Raw genomic sequence first — 17,924 nt, 5'->3', positions numbered from 1 at the left:
CTTTGGGATCGCCCAGCAGCTTTTGTTCGGGGTTCAGGCTTCGGCAGTGGACGGTAGCAGTACGGCTTGAATATTTGGCGCTTACAGAGTCTTGAGCCTCCCAAAACTCCGAGACGGGCGTGGAAGATATGAATTCCGTGTGGTGTTGGGAGAAGACTTAATCGCTATGCCTGAGTCGCGATCTGAAAGTTAGGCTATCGCGAAAGTCACGTGCAACTGATTCATTGGCCGCTAACCAAAAAGGTGACTTTGCGACAGAGCCAACATTCGATGAGGAGATACACAGATACACAAGGAGATACTGAGATATTACCATAGGAATCTCGTTGTAGACGTTAGCTTGTCTGAAGACGAGTCGTTGCATTGGGAAGCCTTCTTCGAGCATAGCTAGGTACTCTGCACTGTTCCTCGCTCGATCCAGTGCCAACGACGTATCTATAGACCAGGTTTCGGCACCGGTGTATCATGAGTTTCCTTCTTGACGAACTCATCGAACCAAAACACCGCCTGCAAAAACGCCTGTTCCTTCGCAAACCTACCCCTCTGATTTGCCAAATCGCCCTTGACACCAAAGCCGTGTTCGACATCAGAGTATAGATTCATTTGGTATGGCACACTCATATCCTTGAGAATATCCTCTGTCTGGCGTCGCTTTTCAGCGGGGAAGATGTGATCCGTTTCTACCTTTTGTTAGCGCTCTGACGTGGAGCCGATGTTTACGAAAGGGGAAACGAACCAGCAGCAGCAATACTCAACGGGCCCTGGATGCCCTTCAACTCCTCCACTTCGACGAAACTCGGGTGCGCGGTGAATGCTGCGTCCAAGCCGCCCGGCTTGAGCCACCTGCAGACGTACTTGCCCCCGAAACAGTAGCCCACGCCGCCGAGCCTCTTTACACCCAGCTCGCCACGCAGATACTTGATGATGGAGGCATAGATAGGGTCGACGTCGCCCTCGCGTGGCATTTTGTTCGCTCTCCAGGAAGGGAAGTCAAAGTCCTCTGGCATGGGGAAGGGGATCTCGTTGCCGCGGAAGACGTCGGGGATAATAGTGTAGTAGCCGTTTGCTGCGAATTGGTCGGCGATGCTGGGATTGTTAACACGAGAGAAGATGCGGCTGGATGTGTACGGACAGTTGTACGTTCGTGAACCCGAAGCCGAGCACATCGGTCATGATCAGGACGGCATTTTGGGTGCTGCGATCTTCAGGATAGATCTCGTATGCGCGGACTGAATCAACGAATCAGTATTGATTGGGAAGAACGCTGCATGGGACTGTTTACTGTCGCCAAAGGTCTTGATTTCTCCCTTAGGTGTGCCCTCGTGCTTTACGCCAATTGCACAGCACTTCTGTGCTGGATAGGAAGCCATGTTGGAGTATCAAATTCTGTATCGCGTGGCGAGTAGTGAGAATGGAACAGAACGACTTGTGTGAGGTACTGGATAATACAGTAAGAGTGTGAGCACTGACTAAATACTCACTATGGGAGAGCTTGACGTGGCTTGCGCAGCTCGGGCTGCTGCCCCACCGTGGGGCCGCTGCATGTAAGCAGCCGAAGATATGACGCTGGAGCTGCGTAGTTTCGCGCTAGTGGATAGTTTCACATCTGTCAGATAACGGAGAATTGCATGGCGTTACAGATACAAGAGACAAAGGGGAATATTGAAGTGGAGCAGCTGGATTGGGTACCATGCTCATGAATCCGGCCTTGATACATACGGAAAGATGCCAAAGGCCTACACGTTGCTCACAATTCATCTTTTACGCTGATCTTCGTCCCGCCGTGTCCGGTTGCTAGGACTGCGGCTTCTGTGATGTCGCGATGAAGAATGTCGACTGCGATGGTCTCTACGGTCTCGACCTCGATCTCGATCTCGACTCCGACTGCGTGACCTGTCTTTGCGCGGCGGGTGCTTGTGTAGGCGCTCTCGATCGGGGGTTTGACTTCGACTACGACTGCGGCGGCGACTGCTCTTGTGGTGCTTGCTCCTCCTTTCTTCCCTCTCCTGGGCATCCTTCAGGCCCTGCAGCTCGCGCTTGCGCTCGTGGGTCCATTTCTTCCTGTCCTCCTTTGACTTCTTCAGCTGGGTCTGGGCTTTCTGCATAAAGGCGAATGGATCGTTCGAGGAGATTCGCGCTTGCTCCCTTTCTTTGCGCCGCGGGTCTTCGTTGCCCCACACGTTCTTGTTCTCGAGACCCGGATACACCAGTGCACTGTCTTCTTCTGCAGTACGGGCCGTCTTCTGTTGTGCTGTGTACCAGGGCTGGTCCAGTCCGTTCCTGCCTGCTGCATTTGAGAAGCGCATGGTGTACTGGTCCTCGAAGGCCTGCTCCTTCTTGCGCTTCTCCCTCTCGGCCTCCGCATTCTTCTCGCGCTTAATGGCCTCCGTGACATCCACAGGAAAGAGGTCGATGTGGCCGGCGTGATCAGTCAACGGCGCATTACTCGCAGGCTTGCGCAGCTTCAAGACCTTTGCGTCGTCTTCATTGCCGTCCTGAGGCCGTGTCATGGATGCAGCCAGCCGTATGTCCATATCGGTGTCATCCTCGCCCCTCAGCTTCCGCCTCTTCTTGTCGTGTCCATGCCTGTCTCTCCTTCGTCTGCTGTCATCGACAGCGTCTTCTTCAGGCAGCGGTGGCGGCGTCCGACCTCGAAGTATGGCAGCGCGGCGTTCGGCGTCGAGCTCTTGCATGCGCTGATCAGCGGCATGTTCGCGGGCAGCAGCAGCGTCCTCGTCTGCCTTTACGCGGGCGATGTTGGCGGGGTTGTAGACGTTCCATGACTGTCCAAGGTCAGCACACGGGCGCTCGTGTGGGATGGATGCATCGTCGCGGCTACCTTCTTGCCTAGGAGATGGCTGCAGTCTGTCAGTCCGGCGATGTCCAGTCTAGGGTAGATAGACGCACAGCGGCATGTTCGTTGTCTGCCCGCAGCGGCAGCTGTTGTGTGAGTTGTTACGTGATCATGGTGCAGGAGCAGCAAGCTGCAGTGATCGCTGCATGGGTTGGTCGACGCGGGACAACGGTGCGCGCCAGGGATGATCCACTATATATCTGATCCATCTTTTCAACAACGGTCGTCATACATAGCTCACGCACCCCCGCATTGCTCCCCGGCCAACAGTTCCGTCAGCGCCCACTTGTCTGCACCTTCTGCGACGTTGTCTTGGACATGCGCCCACTGCACTGTCATTGCTGACTGTCCATCACCAGTCGCCCATGAATACGAGACAGCCTGGGCCTCCACCGTGCCGCCGTGCGCCTAGTCTTTGAACCTCATTTCGATCATGTGCGACCCGAAAGCTGAGGATTGGCAAAAAAGCAATTCATTTCTATAGACAAACGACGACAACATTCCGTTGTGCCCGCAGATCCCCTCCGGCTCCGCTCGCTACTCCCCCCACAGGTTCGTGCGTCGCAACACGCAAACGACCCCACGCGCCTGGACAATGCCCACTTGGCTAGTGCACGGTTTTCGCTGGCCACGCGCTCAGGTGCGCATCCACACCATTCTCCAGAACCTCGACGATGTAGCTCCCGAATGGGTCATGGCCCCCGCGACCCAGGCCTGCCTGCACAAGAACTTCCAAGATCAATGGCCTGAGACTATCGCGCGATTGCCAGGTCTGCAGTTCATCGAGCAATACGATCCAGAAGACCTCACAGTGAAGGACCAGCCCTACGCATATGTGTGCGATCAGGTCTACGATATCAAGCTAGAGGTAGATATCGATGAGGTACGAGGACGCGGCGTGCCAGACGAGCAGTGGGCAGCGATAGCAGAACTGAGGGACAAGGTCACTCCAGACGCGAAGCTGGGTTGGTTCGTAGTGGTCAACGGCGATGTGGAGCGCTGGGCGCCGCCTCTGGAAGCCGAAGACGAACTGCAAGGCTATGACGATGAGGAAGAAGCCGAAACAAAGACTCTGAGCCCACCGGCAAGAAGTCCAAGGGGTAGCATATGGACAGGCAGCAATAGTGACACGGCGAACGGGCAGGAATCTGCAAGACCCTCGACAAGTCGAAGCATGAAGAATTGGATAGGCGGGATAATACGCAAAACACGAAGGTACCGCCGTCCGGGTCATTCTTACGTTGAGATACTGACCCCTCCAGTTCCAAGAGTCTTAGGAGTGAAGCACGAGCAAAGACTCCGCCTCCAGTCCCACCGTTACCACCCATGTCGCCCAAGCAAGCTTTGCAGTCACCACCCAGGACGGCCAACGGCAAAGCACCGATGGCACTTCGCCCAGCACGATAGAAAAGAAGACAGGGATGTTCAAGAAGGGATAATGAATACACACGAATACGTGACTACACGACACATGTTAGAACATGTAGATGACGATACTCAGCGAATGGAACCCGCAATACCAGTTCCACATCACGAGAAGGCTTGAGCACTCTTGATATACACGTCCCTATGCATTGCCCATGTCCCTTGAAAGGCTCGTGTCAGTCTTATTACGCCTATATAAATGCGACTGAGCAATTCCCAGTACTCGTAACTCTCGTCCCAGCCTCAGCTCAGTATTTCGGCTTAAAGGGCAGCGTCTGCACCTGCTTAACCACATCTGCCTCAACCCCAAACAACTTATACAGCCATGTTATGATAATGAAGAAGCTCACCGGCTCACCCATATGCTTGATCCCCGTTACGAATCTTGCCTCCTTCGGCGCACCGTGTTGGAGTGCCAGGTAGTAATCATCAATAGGGAAGATCTCGTCCTCCGTCCCGTTGACCAGCAGCAACCTCGCGCACTCGGGCATATCCAGTGTACCGTCTTCCAGCAGCGAGAACTTTCTCTTGGCCTCCTTCTTGAACGTCTCCACATCGCTCCCGTACCCCCACTTGTACGCCAATGTGTTGGCCAGGTCGAAGGGGTACTCGAGATGATTCACGTTATCCAGCCACTCCTGCTCAAACATATGATGACACCCGCCGCCCAGCGCAACCACGCCCGCAAGGCGATCTGCATGCGTGTGCGCGACCCGGATAGCGTAGAAGCCACCAGTGCTGAATGCCCAAATCGCAGTCTTCTTACTATCCAGGCGCGGCTGCACATCGATCCAGTCAAAGAGGCTGCTGTACAGTCTATCCGGGCTCTTGGGGTCCGACGCGGCGGCTGGACAGTCGCCTGTGCCGGGGATCTCTAGCACAATGGTCGCCACGCCCACGCGCCGCCAGCCCTCCATCCAGACGGCCAACTCGGTGCGGTACCCGTCCAGGCCGGTGAATATGACGACGGTCGGCACGGGGTTCTCGGGCGTCGCGCAGTCCGGGACGAGGTGGTACACGGGAATTTTGTCGCCTTCGTTGGACAGGCCATATTTGTGCGGTATCCCGACTTCATGGACGGGGTGCTCGCGCATACCCAGCCCTTTGATGCAAACTTCCTTTCCCCGCTTCCAGGCCTCACGCTGGACATCGCTTCGCGGCGCGGGGAATCGGGAAATGCGATACACAGCGCTCGCGCGGAGGTAATACTCGCTCGCCTTCTCCATCTCGCCGTTCTGCTCGGCCTCTTTTGCAATGCTCGTCAGGTGCTCGGCCTGCGGGAAGTGGACGTTGGCGTACTCGTCCCAGTTGTATGGCTCTTTGAAGCCGCGGGCTGTGAGTTGTTCGACGATAGGCTTGAAGTCTGCGGCGGTGCTGAACATGAACGGGTACACGCCCATTTCGGCGGGCTTCTTCCATTTTGTCTCCCACAGCTGGGCGTAGGATTCGTGATGTGCGGCGGGTTTGGAGAGGTTGTCTTGGATGAAGAAATTGCCGCCTGGTGCTGCCATGGTTCCTTTCTCTTTCTTGGGTGGTGTGTGGAGGATGCTGGTGGCTTTCAAGTTTCAGGTGTCTGGATACAGGGTACAGGAGTGCAGGGCGAAGCGTCTTCAGGGAAGATTGACCCATACTGTCGTCGACAGGCCATTCTATATAGCATCCCGCCCTAAATTATGGTTATGCAGGTGGCCGGCCAATGAACGAAGTACCGGTGCGGTAAACGCAGGCGGCCCGCTACCGGTATGATGGCGTCCGGCGTGGGGAGCCGAACGTCACGACTGCACCGCATGATGCGTTTCAGGACTATTTTCGGGAATGTGTCAAGTCAGTATGTTTCAAACTCGAATCCGAGGTCATTGGCAAAAGTCACAAGCAGAGACGATCAAATGTGAGTAGAGTTCATAAATTGCTCGATAGAGCGTCGGCTGCGTTGATCAACTCGCGGTAGACGCTGTGATGATGATATTTCAACCAGTCATGCTATAAAGACGTATGTTAAGCACTTTTGAGGCCTTTCCTGGCCATGATGCAATGCATGCCGTTTGTGTAGCCATGGATATCGATCCTAAAGCCGTAATTGTCTCCGTCATAATGCTATGCTGTATTCCCTCTCATATCGCAAGGTTCAGCGCGGGTGATTTACCTGTAGCTGCCACTGGTGCTGGAGATGTCCTCCGCCTTGCCGAAGACAGGGTCATTGTCCAGCGAGCCGAAGCCTTCTGGACCGTCGGCGTATACCATGTCAGCGCCGACCAAGCAGAGCGGCGTAGAGCCGAGGCTGCTATGGTGGTCCTTGTGGTAGTTGAAGAAGACCTTGGGCGGAACGTCAAGGCAAATACTCAGGGATTTTTGGAGGATCTTGTTGGTAGCGAGTGCGCAAGTGAGAGTGTAGAAGGTGTCACGCGTAAGATGCGTGGGCTCGGTGTCTGGATGTTCGAAAGTCAGGGAACGGAGCTTGTGGAGGCAGTCAAGAATCTTTTCCCAGTCACTACCAGGCTCAGAGTTACCGATGTCGCTCTCAATAGTGTTGCCGAACTCGATGGGGTGGAAGGGCGCGACAATGGCCAAGTGCTCGCAGTACATTCCGATGTTCTCGAGGACCTTTACGAAAAGACCCACGCGCACTTCATTGGTCTTGCTGTTGAAGAGCAGCCTCTTGAAGCGGCAGGTGTGGGCCAGCGGCTTCGATCCGTTCATGTACTGGTTCAGGAGATGCACTGTATTTTCGTTGATGGGAAGGAAGTCTTCATTCTTGAACTGGATTGTGAAGACCTTAAGCAGGGTGTCCAACTCCGGCTTGTCTGCGAGTGTGGAACGCCTGGACACAGGGAGACGGGGAGGCATACCGCTGGCGAGAAAAGAGCGCCTTGGAGGCTGGCCTCTGCAGAAGTCCTTGAAGACGCTGTCCTTGGTAGGGCTAGCCATGGAAGGCTTGTGGCCTTCAAGATCGTCGATGTCGGTTGCTGAGGTCTTGTTAGGAGCGTCTGAAATTGGTCAGTAATTTGAGGGCATGCAAAAGTTCGTCCAGATGTACATACCATCGACTCCAAGACTCAGCCACGCAGATATAGGTGCGTCTGGCAGAAGGCGGTCATGAGTACCGCGAGCTGACAGAGGCCTCACGCCTTCAGCGTCCACGCTACTGAGAGTGTCACGCTGCTGCTTGAGTGCCATGCCAATACCTGAGATAGTCGATCGACGCTCCATACTAGCGGTGTAGAGGATATCCGCGGTGTGCGTAGCGGCAATATCAACATCGATGAAAGTTGTGAGCACATATGTGACGTTGTGCTTGGCGCTAGGCAATAACAAACGCAGTGAAGACGACTCCACACCGTGCATCGTGAACTCTTGGCAGATGTCGTGACCGTATGGTGGAGTGATTGGTCAGCCCCGCGTTTGCTTTCATCTTGCCCGCCAGCAGGGTGTCTAACAGGCTGCGCTGCCTTGAAGGCTGTACCGACCCATAGCTCTTGAAGGTGTTCTTCCTGCGCAGGCATGTACCGGGTCCTTAGATCTGACAGCACTGACAGCACTGGGGCGAGATTTAATCTTGAGTATCATGCAACCTACGGCAAAGGCTGGAGATAGTGCTTTGAGATATGACTCCAGCGTGTAGGACCATCATTGCGGCAGCTTTACACGACACGTCCGTTGGGCAGACGTCTGTGATGATATAACTTATTTGGTATCTTTGAGCGCTTCAGAGACGATGGGCAACGTCTTAGATCGCGGAAAGTAGACACCTCCGGTATTGCAGCGAGTGTCGGTTATCTCATGCTGTGGGTGGAGAAGTGAAAGTCAATAAACACGGACGCGTTTGTTTGAAGGAGCGGTTACGCATCAGCCGGAGCCCAGCCGTCCGGAACAACGCGCGATGACGCTGTGTTGGTTGGCGACGTGCGGCTAGCGGCGTGAGACCCCAAGGGCGGGGCTGAACTCCAACAATTTGCGCCGCCTCTCCTCGACATTCCTCCTCAATTGAATTGACACCACATTTCTAGGGCCATTAGAAACTGTCAACCCGTACTTTGTTCATTCAGTGCCCCCATATTGTCCAGCGAATCAGCAATTTCCGTGGTAAAATAGCATTACTAGATCGCATCTGTAAGCCACCCCTCACTTCCTAAAAGTAACACCAAGCTCCCACAGTAGTGGGGTCTCAAGCTGCTTAGCTGGGCCAGCTGCCACGCATGGCCTTCACACTTTTCGTGCCCCCAGTCAATACGTTTTCTACGCTCGTCATACTTCTGCATCGGTACTGACCGCACGTCAGACTGTAGGCTTATACCTTATCTGTGCCGAAGCCTCCAGATAGCGACTCACAACAGCTTCGAAGCGCCCTCGGACCACCCACCCATACACTACGTACAGCAACCGTCACAATGGTTACTGGAGCAAGGAGGCCACCTTCTCGAAAGGGTACGCATATACCTTCTTACCACTCCGAGCTTTGCGCAATGCAACGAGCAAGCTGGGAACATGACGCGTAGAGTTAACAAGAGACAAGGCTCGATGGCGGATATGCCCCGGGATCTCAAGGAGCAGATTGAGAAACTCGAAGAACTCTTTGTTGTTCCCACTAAGAAGCTGAAGGAGATCACCGATCACTTCGTCAAGGAGCTCGAGAAGGGCCTAACGAAGGAGGGAGGCTCAATTGTAGGTGATAGCGGCTTTCAACGGTCGACAAATGGCTGACAATAGACAGCCTATGAACCCGACATGGTGTATGGCATTCCCCAACGGCCACGAGACCGGCCGATACCTCGCTCTCGACATGGGAGGCACGAACTTGCGTGTATGCGAGGTCACATTGACCGAGGAGAAGGGCGAGTTCGAGATCATCCAGTCCAAGTACCGTATGCCTGAGGAACTCAAGACTGGAACCGCAGATGAGCTCTGGGGATACGTTGCCGACTGTCTGCAGCAGTTCGTCGAGTATCACCACGAGGACGAGGAGCTTGAGGACTTGCCTCTGGGTTTCACCTTCTCCTACCCCGCGACACAGGAGTACATCGATCACGGTGTTCTCCAGAGGTGGACAAAGGGCTTCGACATCGACGGCGTTGAGGGTCACGACGTCGTTCCGCCTTTCAACAAGGCTTTGGCCGAGCGTGGCGTACCTATCAAGCTGGCAGCTTTGGTCAACGACACCACTGGTACTATGATCGCCTCCGCATATACTGATACCGATATCAAGATTGGATGTATCTTCGGAACAGGCTGCAATGCTGCATACATGGAGGAGTGCGGCGCCATCCCCAAGATTGCAGACATGGGTCTCGACCCCAAGCTACCTATGGCTATCAACTGCGAATGGGGCGCGTTCGACAACGAGCACCAGGTGCTCCCCCGTACACAATACGATGTCATCATCGACAAAGAGTCACCTCGTCCTGGTCAGCAGTCTTTCGAGAAGATGGTCGCTGGTCTATACTTGGGTGAGATCTTCCGCCTGGTCCTCTTGGATCTCCACAAGGGCCACGAGTGCACCATGTTCGAGGGTCAAGATGTCAGCAAGCTCGAGAGGCCGTACTCTCTGGATGCAGGCTTTCTCTCCGCTATCGAGGAGGACCCATTCGAGAACTTGCTTGAGACAGGCGATCTCTTCCAGAACAAGCTCAGCATCACATGCACAAAGCCTGAGCTCGAACTTATTCGCCGTCTCGCTGAGCTGATTGGCACCCGTGCTGCTCGTCTGACAGCCTGCGGTGTTGCAGCCATCTGCAAGCACAAGAACTGGGACCGTACTCACGTCGGTGCTGATGGCTCTGTTTTCACCAAGTACCCTCACTTCAAGATCCGCAACGCACAAGCGCTCAAGGAGATCATGGACTGGCCAGCCAAGTACGGCAAGGGCAAGAACGACCCCATCGAGATCCTCCCTGCCGAAGACGGTTCCGGTGTTGGTGCAGCTCTGATCGCTGCGCTTACCATCAAGCGCGTGAAGGAGGGCCAGCTTGCGGGTATCCAGGACCGCGACGCTATGTTGAAGATCGCTGGCGCGAAGGCAAGAGCTACATAAGCCACGCAGCGTTTGAACTGTCCCATATCGAAAACCTAGAAGCGAATATATCCACTGTGCCGAATGGGTTCTTACGATGCTGTGAAGAGAGGCGGAAGCTACCTACGTGATGTTTCCAGAGCTAACGAAGCTTAGACCGCAGATTGACCAAACCAGGCTTCAAACAGTGCCAGCCCTGAGCCTCAAAAGCGATCGATGCCACTGTATGAGATCTGTCAATGTTCGCCACCATGGCGCTCGAGCAGCATCACTGGCATTTTCGCGGTAACAGTAGGTGAGGCTTTAACACTTAACGCCTCAAAAGGCCACGACAGCCGTTGTGCGTTGCCCGGACGATGCGACGACAACAGTCTACGGCGTGTAGAGAGGACTCGAGCTCTCGGTAACCGGTACAGATCGGGTCTATAATTCTGTTGCCAGCCACTTTACGCGTCTGCGCGTGTCTTTCGCGTCTACCAAGAGGGTTTCAGTACGCGAGGTAACCACGAAGTGCGCGCGCGAAAACTTTGAGCACCTGCCGCGGACTTGTCAAAGCTGCCATGCCCACTTAGCACATGCGTACCTCGTCCTGGGTACCCTGAGTATGCTGAACAGGACAAGGCTATATCGACGATCAAGTACAACACATCGCCGTGGGGGTGTCAGGGTGCTCTTGCTGGCTGGCTCTCAGGCAGCGTGTCAAGTGCGGTCAATGTGGTCGTCGGGAGGATACGTGGACCCCTTGTCGGCATCTCTGTGATCGCAACAATGCTCAAATGACGAGTAGAAGGGTCCGAAAGGGTCTTGGAGGTGTGGGAAGATGCTTGTCTGCTATATATGAATTGCCACAGCATAAGGGTCTACGACCCTGATTTTCCTGCCCTCATGACGACGTGGTCGTCACTTGCTGCACATCACAATCTTGGAGCCTCACAGTCCTGCCACGAACGAGTGGAGGACCATGCCCTCCTTGTCGGACCCCTTGACCGGCCAGGTGGTCGGCTACACGTGTACGGTGGATCTGCTCGAAGCAGGACAGGGAGCCTTGTCTTGAACCGGGCTCCGCCGAACGCTCACACTAGGATACCGCCCTTTAAGGAGATCATACACCGCTGCTTATAGCTCTCGTTGTCTGGGGAACTCACAGACCGTGGATTGAGCGCGCATGTTCTTCCCTTCTGAAGCCGAATTTGGGGTTTCAGGAGGTTGGGAGGGTGTTGCTGGCTTGACCGACTTCTGGGCGAGGAGAGCGGTGGTGGCCGAACAGAAGACCGCACGACTCGGCAAAGCAAGCTCACATGCAGCTCTGCCGATCTCAGTTCGTGCCTGACCCACGCCCATTGCGCCCTGGGCTAATGCATTGATTGTGGCAGCTGTCAGATGCACTGAGTTCTGCTACTCCATATCGAACGTCGTGCATGACGATCCTAACCGACGCGACACACAGCGGCTAAGGCTGAGTTTTGCAAGCTGCATGACATCTGTCCGCTTGGACCCCGAAACGAACTGAACGTCGAGAGTCCGAGTCGGGCTGCGGGCGCGGGCATGCGCAGCGGCTGGTAGTGCAGCAGTGATGTCAGCTTGTGCCTCTGTTGATGTCAATGTTGATGTTCATGTTGACAATCACAAACAACGCGTCACACAAAAGCGATTTCGGACTTGACGACAGTGGCTGCATCGCTCGTGACTGGAGGTTTGGCGTTTTACAGCCGAGAAAGGATAATAGTGTGCCTCGAGACAAGCGCCATCGACATCGTGAGGATCATCGAGGACCGCGTGGTGGTGATGAGGTCAAATACCAAGCCGACAACAATACACCAGCAATCATTGGTAGCAAGATACAGCTAGGCATTTTTTCGAATCAACATCACAGCGCGTGAGGTATCGATGACGGTGCATTTTCGGATCGGAATGCCGGTTGAGCAGCGCCGCAGATTGTGGTATACAGATTGCTTCATCTTGTTCAAAACGCAGGAATGGAGCATAGACACAGCCGCTCAGCTCGGAAAGCATTGCAGACGGCGAGTCGCCCTGCCGGGGCAGCCGAACACGGCATGAATATGAACACAACATTGTTAATTTGTTGTCTTGACGGCGGCTGTGGAGGTGTTGAGGTCGCACGAAGTCACCATCGGTCCCTCCAGGTCTGTGATGATGAACGTGGCTCTCGAAGCCACGGCGCCCAAGACAAACGACTAACAGGCACAGTCGCCTGTAGCTTCGCGGTGAACCCACAGAATCGATAGGAGAGGCCACCGAAAGGCCCGACAGGTGCTGCATCGATAATCATAGTGTGGAGAACTAAGGCTGTCGTCCTGTCGGCCCTCTGCCTGTTCGTTGTCCTCGGCGGGCCGCTGCCGCATTGCCCCTTTCCACGCATGAATGAACACGAAATTGCTTCATTTGGACCTCGCGTGGGCTGCAAATGGGGCCTGCGGTGGTAAAGGGGGCATCCCGGCGATGCTAATGCTAGCACGGCAGCGATGCGTGGTGTGGGTGGGTGGGTGGTTCGAGCGTTGTGCCATGCTGATCCGCGATGTAAACACGGTGTGGCGGGTGTAAACAACAACAGAATAGTGGAAAGAAGTACCCCAGGCCACCCAGCGAACACCCGGCGAACGTAAAAGTCTGCAAGTGAACACAGAACGCAGTTCCTGCATGCTACGCGCAATTCAAAGCGGCCGCCTCTCCGCTATTCTGGCGGATTGCTTCATCTTCTGTGTGTGCCTCTGAGATCGATTGGCTCGCGACTTCCCAAAACAAGCGCAACGTTTGCAGGGGTAAAAGGCAGCCGCGCACGGACTTCCAGAACCAGCCACCGCTTCGCAGTCTCCTACGCGTGCGCGCCAGCTCTTTCCCATATACCCTCCCGTCCGTCGATTCCGATTGCAGAGCGCTGTAAGGGTCATCGCCATCGTTCACGCCTCGACGCAATTGTTGCGCCTTCCGTCATCGACATCGACACTTAGTCGCGCTCGCATCCGCTTGAGTCGCGCCTGCTTGTCGCAAACCCGAAACAACAACATCAACAGCGCATTCGGCTCCGCGTCACCGCATCGAATTGGACACGGCCACACGCCTTCACCTCTGCTAGTATCGCGCAACCCCTCTCGTCCTCTAGCACTACCGGCAGGCCTTGTATGGAGTGCGAGCATCTGCACTCGGTCGTTGTTCGCTGAGGAGGAACTCCTGGTTGCGACGTGTAGATCGAACGACACGTGCGCTGCCGTCGCGCGCATTCCTCGACTGCATTCTTCAAACAACGCTGCGCCCCGCGCCACCCTCCAAACAGCTATCGTTATCGATTGAGCGCTGGCATCGTTTGCGCTGCCACGCTGTACGCTGACCCCAGCGCGTCTGTCAACACCACGCAAGGACCAGCCACCCCGCTCGCCCACCACGGCGTCTCCACCCTCGACACCGCCAGCCACTCCTTCATCCTCACCTCTCACCTCCAGGATTCCGCCACCAGTTTCAGCGCCCGACTCTGCCATGGCCTTCGCCTCCTACTCCCCGCACCGCGAGGGCGGTACAATGCACTTGGACCTACCTTCACCTACCTACCGCCTGGACGGCACCCACTTTGCGCACCTCCAGCAGCTGCGCCGTTCTCTGTCGCGCTCACCTTCGAAACCCTCGCGTTTCCAATTGCACAAATCGGACTCACCGCGCTCCCCCATCTCACCACTAGCACTCGCGCGCGCTTTCAGCCCTAAGGCGCACAAGCCAGCAAGTCCTACCAAGACATATCCTGAGTCACCCCTGGGACAGTCCGTGCCTCCCAAGAAGAAGTTCACTCTGCGACGATCGACAGCAAATTTCAAGGCCTCCCCGCGGACGCGACAGAACTCGAAAAGTCCGCGTCGCAACGTTCTCGGCGACTCACCCACAGGAGGAAACACAGCAACACCCTTCTACACGCGCATCGCCTATGGTCAAGAGAACGACACACCCGCGCGCCCCTCCAGCTCAGAATCCCTTGAGAGCATGGACACTGACTGCAGGAAATTTGGCTTGAACGATAAGCCGATCAAGTTTGAGTTTGCGCAGCGTCGCCCAGATCTCTCGCCTGGCGCCCCCGTCAAGTCGAGTCCCCTTAAGCGCAACGATGGGGTCATGAACTTAAGCGGGACCCCGACTGGCTTCAGCCCGGTCGCGAAAAGGCGGAGTCTGCACAGTGTCGCTAATCTCAGCAACGACTTCGAGAGCATTTTTGGCGACGCGCGCAATAATGCAGTCCAGTCGCCAATGGAGAACGAGGAGACCAGAGACGAATTCGACTTCTCCACACCTTTGACATTGCAATCGCCTATGCGTAGGGCGACATCACTACGGAAATCGACGGTGATGCAGCGGAATGCGAACTCGCCAAAGCCAAAACCAGCTTACGACGGCGAGTTCGCGATGCCTGGCCTCGCAGCTTCCAAGTCAAGGAATCGGATGTCGCTTGACGGCGCCATCGGGCAAAGTACGACCCCTACGCAGACCCCTTTCCGTAAATCTACTTTCGATGCGGGGCGCATGGGTTTGCCTACACCTTTCGCTCGCAGCACTGCCGGCGCATCGCAAACACCCCACCCACTATCGCATACGCAGACCGCGCACACTCCAGCTTCAACTATGTCAAGCGTCGGCGGATTTACTCCCATGGCACCACCACGGGCACCTCACTTCGCCGCCCCACCTAGTCGGCAAAACCAGAGTCATCAATTTTCACGGTCTCTGCCAATCGGCGTACCGCGTCCACACGCACCGGAAGGGGAGCACGACTCGTTTGACACACCATTCAAGCCTGTGCAGCAAGCTCCAGGGCCATTCTCCACTGGTCTCATTTCGAAGAAGAATCGAAATGCGGACGAGGGCGCTGCCAACGTGTATGTTATGCCTGACACACCGTCCAAGAGGCAGTCGTACCCTCCAGCACAGGCAGACAAGACCGACGTTATTGACACTCCTCTTGTCAAGCGAGGTGGAAGCCTATTCGGTGACTGGAACAGGCCACAGCCTCAGTTCGGCACCACAAGCACACCCTTCAGCGCACATGTTTCCAAATTCTCTACCGAGTCCTTCGGCAAGGGCACCAGCGTCTTTGGCAATATGGCCGGGTCTCTTGGACGTCGCGGCAGCATCATCAGCGTAGATGGTGACGATGACCTTCCTGATAGCCAGTCACCGACTGCCAACCGTACTATGGTTGATAGCATGGCCGACAACGATACAAGCATAGACGACATGCCACCAACCCCTACGAAGGGACATGGTGCATCGAGTCGCCGTTCTAAGGAGAGCAGCCTGAGGCGCAAGACTTTCCGTTCGCGACCTTCTATTGGCAACGACACCTTCGCGGCACCAGAGACCTTTAACGAGTTCAATTGTAAGTCTAAGCCCAAGTTCAGCACAACTACAGCAGCTTCGCACGAGAAGAGTACATCACTACCTTGTGAATGTCTCGATCTGGCGGATCGCGACACTCCTGTACAAGCTTCTCTTGCTCGAACTAGGTATTTGCGGCGCACCAAGTCACTTGGCCGCCCATCTCCGCTTTCGCAACAGATACTTCGTACTTCCACTCCTCTTCCTAATACTGCGACAAGTTCTAAACAACCTGCAGCATCCATAATCTCGTTCGGTTCTTCATCGCCAGGGTCTCCGGACCTAGATTCGTCCTACCAGCCAAATGAGCATAATCGGCTGTCCATCGGAGGTAACAGGCGCGGCTCGATGAACTTCAACAGCAGCGTCAGCACCTTTCCGCCAGCCACACCGACCACACCACGCGACCACTCTGTCTTCTTCGCTGAGAACAAGGGTGCCATTCCTATTGGCCTCACCAAGAACGATGTCGACGAGGCAATCGGCTCGCGCTTCCACGAAGTCAAGGAACTTGATGGAGGCGAGGGTGAATTCTCCAAGGTCTACCGCGTCAGCCAGCCTGTGCAGGGCTCAGCAACACACTCTCCAGCTGGGAGCCAGGTATGGGTCGTCAAGAAGTCAAAGAAGCAATACACAGGCAAGGGCGACCGCGACCGCAAGATGCGTGAAGTTGAAATCCTTTATGCACTTCGCGGCAACGATCATGTCTTGAACGTGAGCGACCATTGGGAGGCGAATGCACATTTATACATCCAGACCGAGTACTGCGAAGGTGGCAACCTACGCCGCTTCCTCGACACTGTTGGATACAGCAGCCGTCTCGATGATTTCCGCATCTGGAAGATTCTGCTGGAATTGTCACAGGTAAGCTTCCCACAACCGTTTTTCAGAATCTACTCTAACTTTCTCGCAGGGCCTCACCTTCATTCACAACTCTGGATACATCCACCTCGATCTGAAGCCCGCTAATATTCTCATCGATTTTGGAGGTTCGCTCAAGATTGCCGACTTCGGTCTCGCCAGCTCTTGGCCTGCACCAAAGGGCATCGATGGTGAGGGCGATCGCCACTACCTTGCACCAGAGGCTCTATCCGGTCGCTTTGACAAGCCCGCCGATGTCTTCGCACTCGGCATGATGTTAACCGAGATTGCTGGCAACTGTGTCATTCCAGAGAACGGCACCTACTGGACAAAGCTGCGATCTGGCGAGTTCGAGCACGTACTGCCGAGCTTGACTTGGAGCGCCGACAGCAGCACATTGAGCCGTGATGGTAATGGCGACCCCATTCCCGAGAACTCGATCGACGGCTTCCTCATGTCGGATGAGCCTCAGATGGTCCAAGTACGATCAGCCTCAAGTCCAGAGGAGGAACTCGCTCGTGCCCCGAAGTTCATGGTCGACTATACCGACACCAACACCATGGACCAGGTCGTCAAGGCCATGCTTCACCCCGACCCAGACGCGCGACCGACAGCTGAGCAGGTCCTGCAATGCTTTGGTTGCCAGTGGGTCGACCAGAGAAGGCGAGCAGGAGCCACCGTATACGAGGGAAACTTCGGGCCCGGCCTGGATGTGCTGGCCACATACGCGCTCGACGATGCCGATGCCGACATGATGGACATGAGCTGAGTGCTTTATGGGCCTTCTCTTGACTGCCATCTCGCGCCCGTCTTGATATTTTGTGCTTTACCACATGTAGCGCTTTTTGGTTACGTTGATCTGCAACAGCCTGCCGGCATCTGGCCGCACAGTACACCTCGACCAGTACTATGCCGCCTGCATTTCTTTTGTTTCTTCTTTACTGGCATTCAGTCCTAATGGGCAAAAGCATCATCATCTTGTTGCTTCGATGACGATATCATTATCGTCCTGTTTACGATGTTCACGGCCAGACTCCTTCGGGGCTGGGATGTCTTTCTTGATCTGGGTTTCAGGAGTTTCGCGTTGCATACAGCATCCCCCAAGGATACCTTCGCAGCTGGAAATGCGCGAACTGGGGATGGGCGTTATACCTTTGCTTTCTCTGAACGTTGCAACGATTATGGCAACGGTCTTACTTCCTCCTGTACGAATGGCCGGTGGCTGAAGCCTTGTGCTCTGTATACGATTGGTGTCGAGGTATGGTCTGGTGTGGTTATGGTGGATCTCGAGTTAATGTTGGAGAAACAATATCACGATATCATGACCCATTTGAGCAGGCTTCGTGCGGTGAACAAGTGTGATGTGCAAGATGTCTGACTTATTACGTCGTCTGGGTCGCTAATGGT

At 55.2% G+C, this 17,924-nt stretch overlaps 7 protein-coding genes across 7 annotated transcripts; 3 read left to right on the top strand and 4 right to left on the bottom strand.

The window, feature by feature from the left end:
• Positions 1-413: 413 nt before the first annotated feature.
• Positions 414-1,562, bottom strand: M421DRAFT_317357 (alpha/beta-hydrolase). The gene is made up of 4 exons (XM_033589262.1): positions 1,283-1,562; positions 1,133-1,229; positions 737-1,086; positions 414-680 (listed from the first exon to the last, which is right to left on the bottom strand). Exons 1-4 carry the CDS (start codon positions 1,368-1,370, stop codon positions 436-438), a joined length of 780 nt encoding a protein of 259 aa, XP_033451904.1. The 5' UTR covers positions 1,371-1,562; the 3' UTR covers positions 414-435.
• Positions 1,563-1,564: 2 nt separating this feature from the next.
• M421DRAFT_417420 (uncharacterized protein) lies at positions 1,565-3,005 on the bottom strand. Its single transcript, XM_033591461.1, has 3 exons — positions 2,908-3,005; positions 2,840-2,858; positions 1,565-2,783 (listed from the first exon to the last, which is right to left on the bottom strand). The coding sequence occupies exons 1-3, from the start codon at positions 2,913-2,915 to the stop codon at positions 1,755-1,757; spliced, it is 1,056 nt and encodes a 351-aa protein (XP_033451903.1). The 5' UTR covers positions 2,916-3,005; the 3' UTR covers positions 1,565-1,754.
• Positions 3,006-3,449: 444 nt separating this feature from the next.
• M421DRAFT_89922 (uncharacterized protein) lies at positions 3,450-4,261 on the top strand (the record flags this gene model as incomplete). Its single annotated transcript, XM_033597808.1, has 2 exons — positions 3,450-4,069; positions 4,117-4,261. The coding sequence occupies 2 exons, from the start codon at positions 3,450-3,452 to the stop codon at positions 4,259-4,261; spliced, it is 765 nt and encodes a 254-aa protein (XP_033451902.1).
• A 143-nt stretch (positions 4,262-4,404) lies between these two features.
• M421DRAFT_417419 (alpha/beta-hydrolase) lies at positions 4,405-5,944 on the bottom strand. Its single transcript, XM_033591460.1, has one exon. The coding sequence runs from the start codon at positions 5,788-5,790 to the stop codon at positions 4,528-4,530; it is 1,263 nt and encodes a 420-aa protein (XP_033451901.1). The 5' UTR covers positions 5,791-5,944; the 3' UTR covers positions 4,405-4,527.
• Positions 5,945-6,171: 227 nt separating this feature from the next.
• Positions 6,172-8,080, bottom strand: M421DRAFT_417418 (uncharacterized protein). The gene is made up of 2 exons (XM_033591459.1): positions 7,318-8,080; positions 6,172-7,263 (listed from the first exon to the last, which is right to left on the bottom strand). The coding sequence occupies exons 1-2, from the start codon at positions 7,619-7,621 to the stop codon at positions 6,419-6,421; spliced, it is 1,149 nt and encodes a 382-aa protein (XP_033451900.1). The 5' UTR covers positions 7,622-8,080; the 3' UTR covers positions 6,172-6,418.
• A 155-nt stretch (positions 8,081-8,235) lies between these two features.
• Positions 8,236-10,368, top strand: M421DRAFT_417417 (hexokinase). Its single transcript, XM_033591458.1, has 4 exons — positions 8,236-8,386; positions 8,556-8,701; positions 8,790-8,938; positions 8,988-10,368. Exons 2-4 carry the CDS (start codon positions 8,665-8,667, stop codon positions 10,302-10,304), a joined length of 1,503 nt encoding a protein of 500 aa, XP_033451899.1. The 5' UTR covers positions 8,236-8,386; positions 8,556-8,664; the 3' UTR covers positions 10,305-10,368.
• A 3,407-nt stretch (positions 10,369-13,775) lies between these two features.
• M421DRAFT_89918 (uncharacterized protein) lies at positions 13,776-17,286 on the top strand (the record flags this gene model as incomplete). The annotated part of the gene is made up of 2 exons (XM_033597807.1): positions 13,776-16,520; positions 16,570-17,286. 2 exons carry the CDS (start codon positions 13,776-13,778, stop codon positions 17,284-17,286), a joined length of 3,462 nt encoding a protein of 1,153 aa, XP_033451898.1.
• Positions 17,287-17,924: the final 638 nt, after the last annotated feature.

Source organism: Didymella exigua, assembly GCF_010094145.1.
Source record: "Didymella exigua CBS 183.55 unplaced genomic scaffold M421scaffold_5, whole genome shotgun sequence".
In the NCBI taxonomy this organism is placed as follows: domain Eukaryota; kingdom Fungi; phylum Ascomycota; class Dothideomycetes; order Pleosporales; family Didymellaceae; genus Didymella; species Didymella exigua.
Note: the sequence above shows the minus strand (reverse complement) of the source record. Positions and strands in the feature narration are given on the sequence as shown.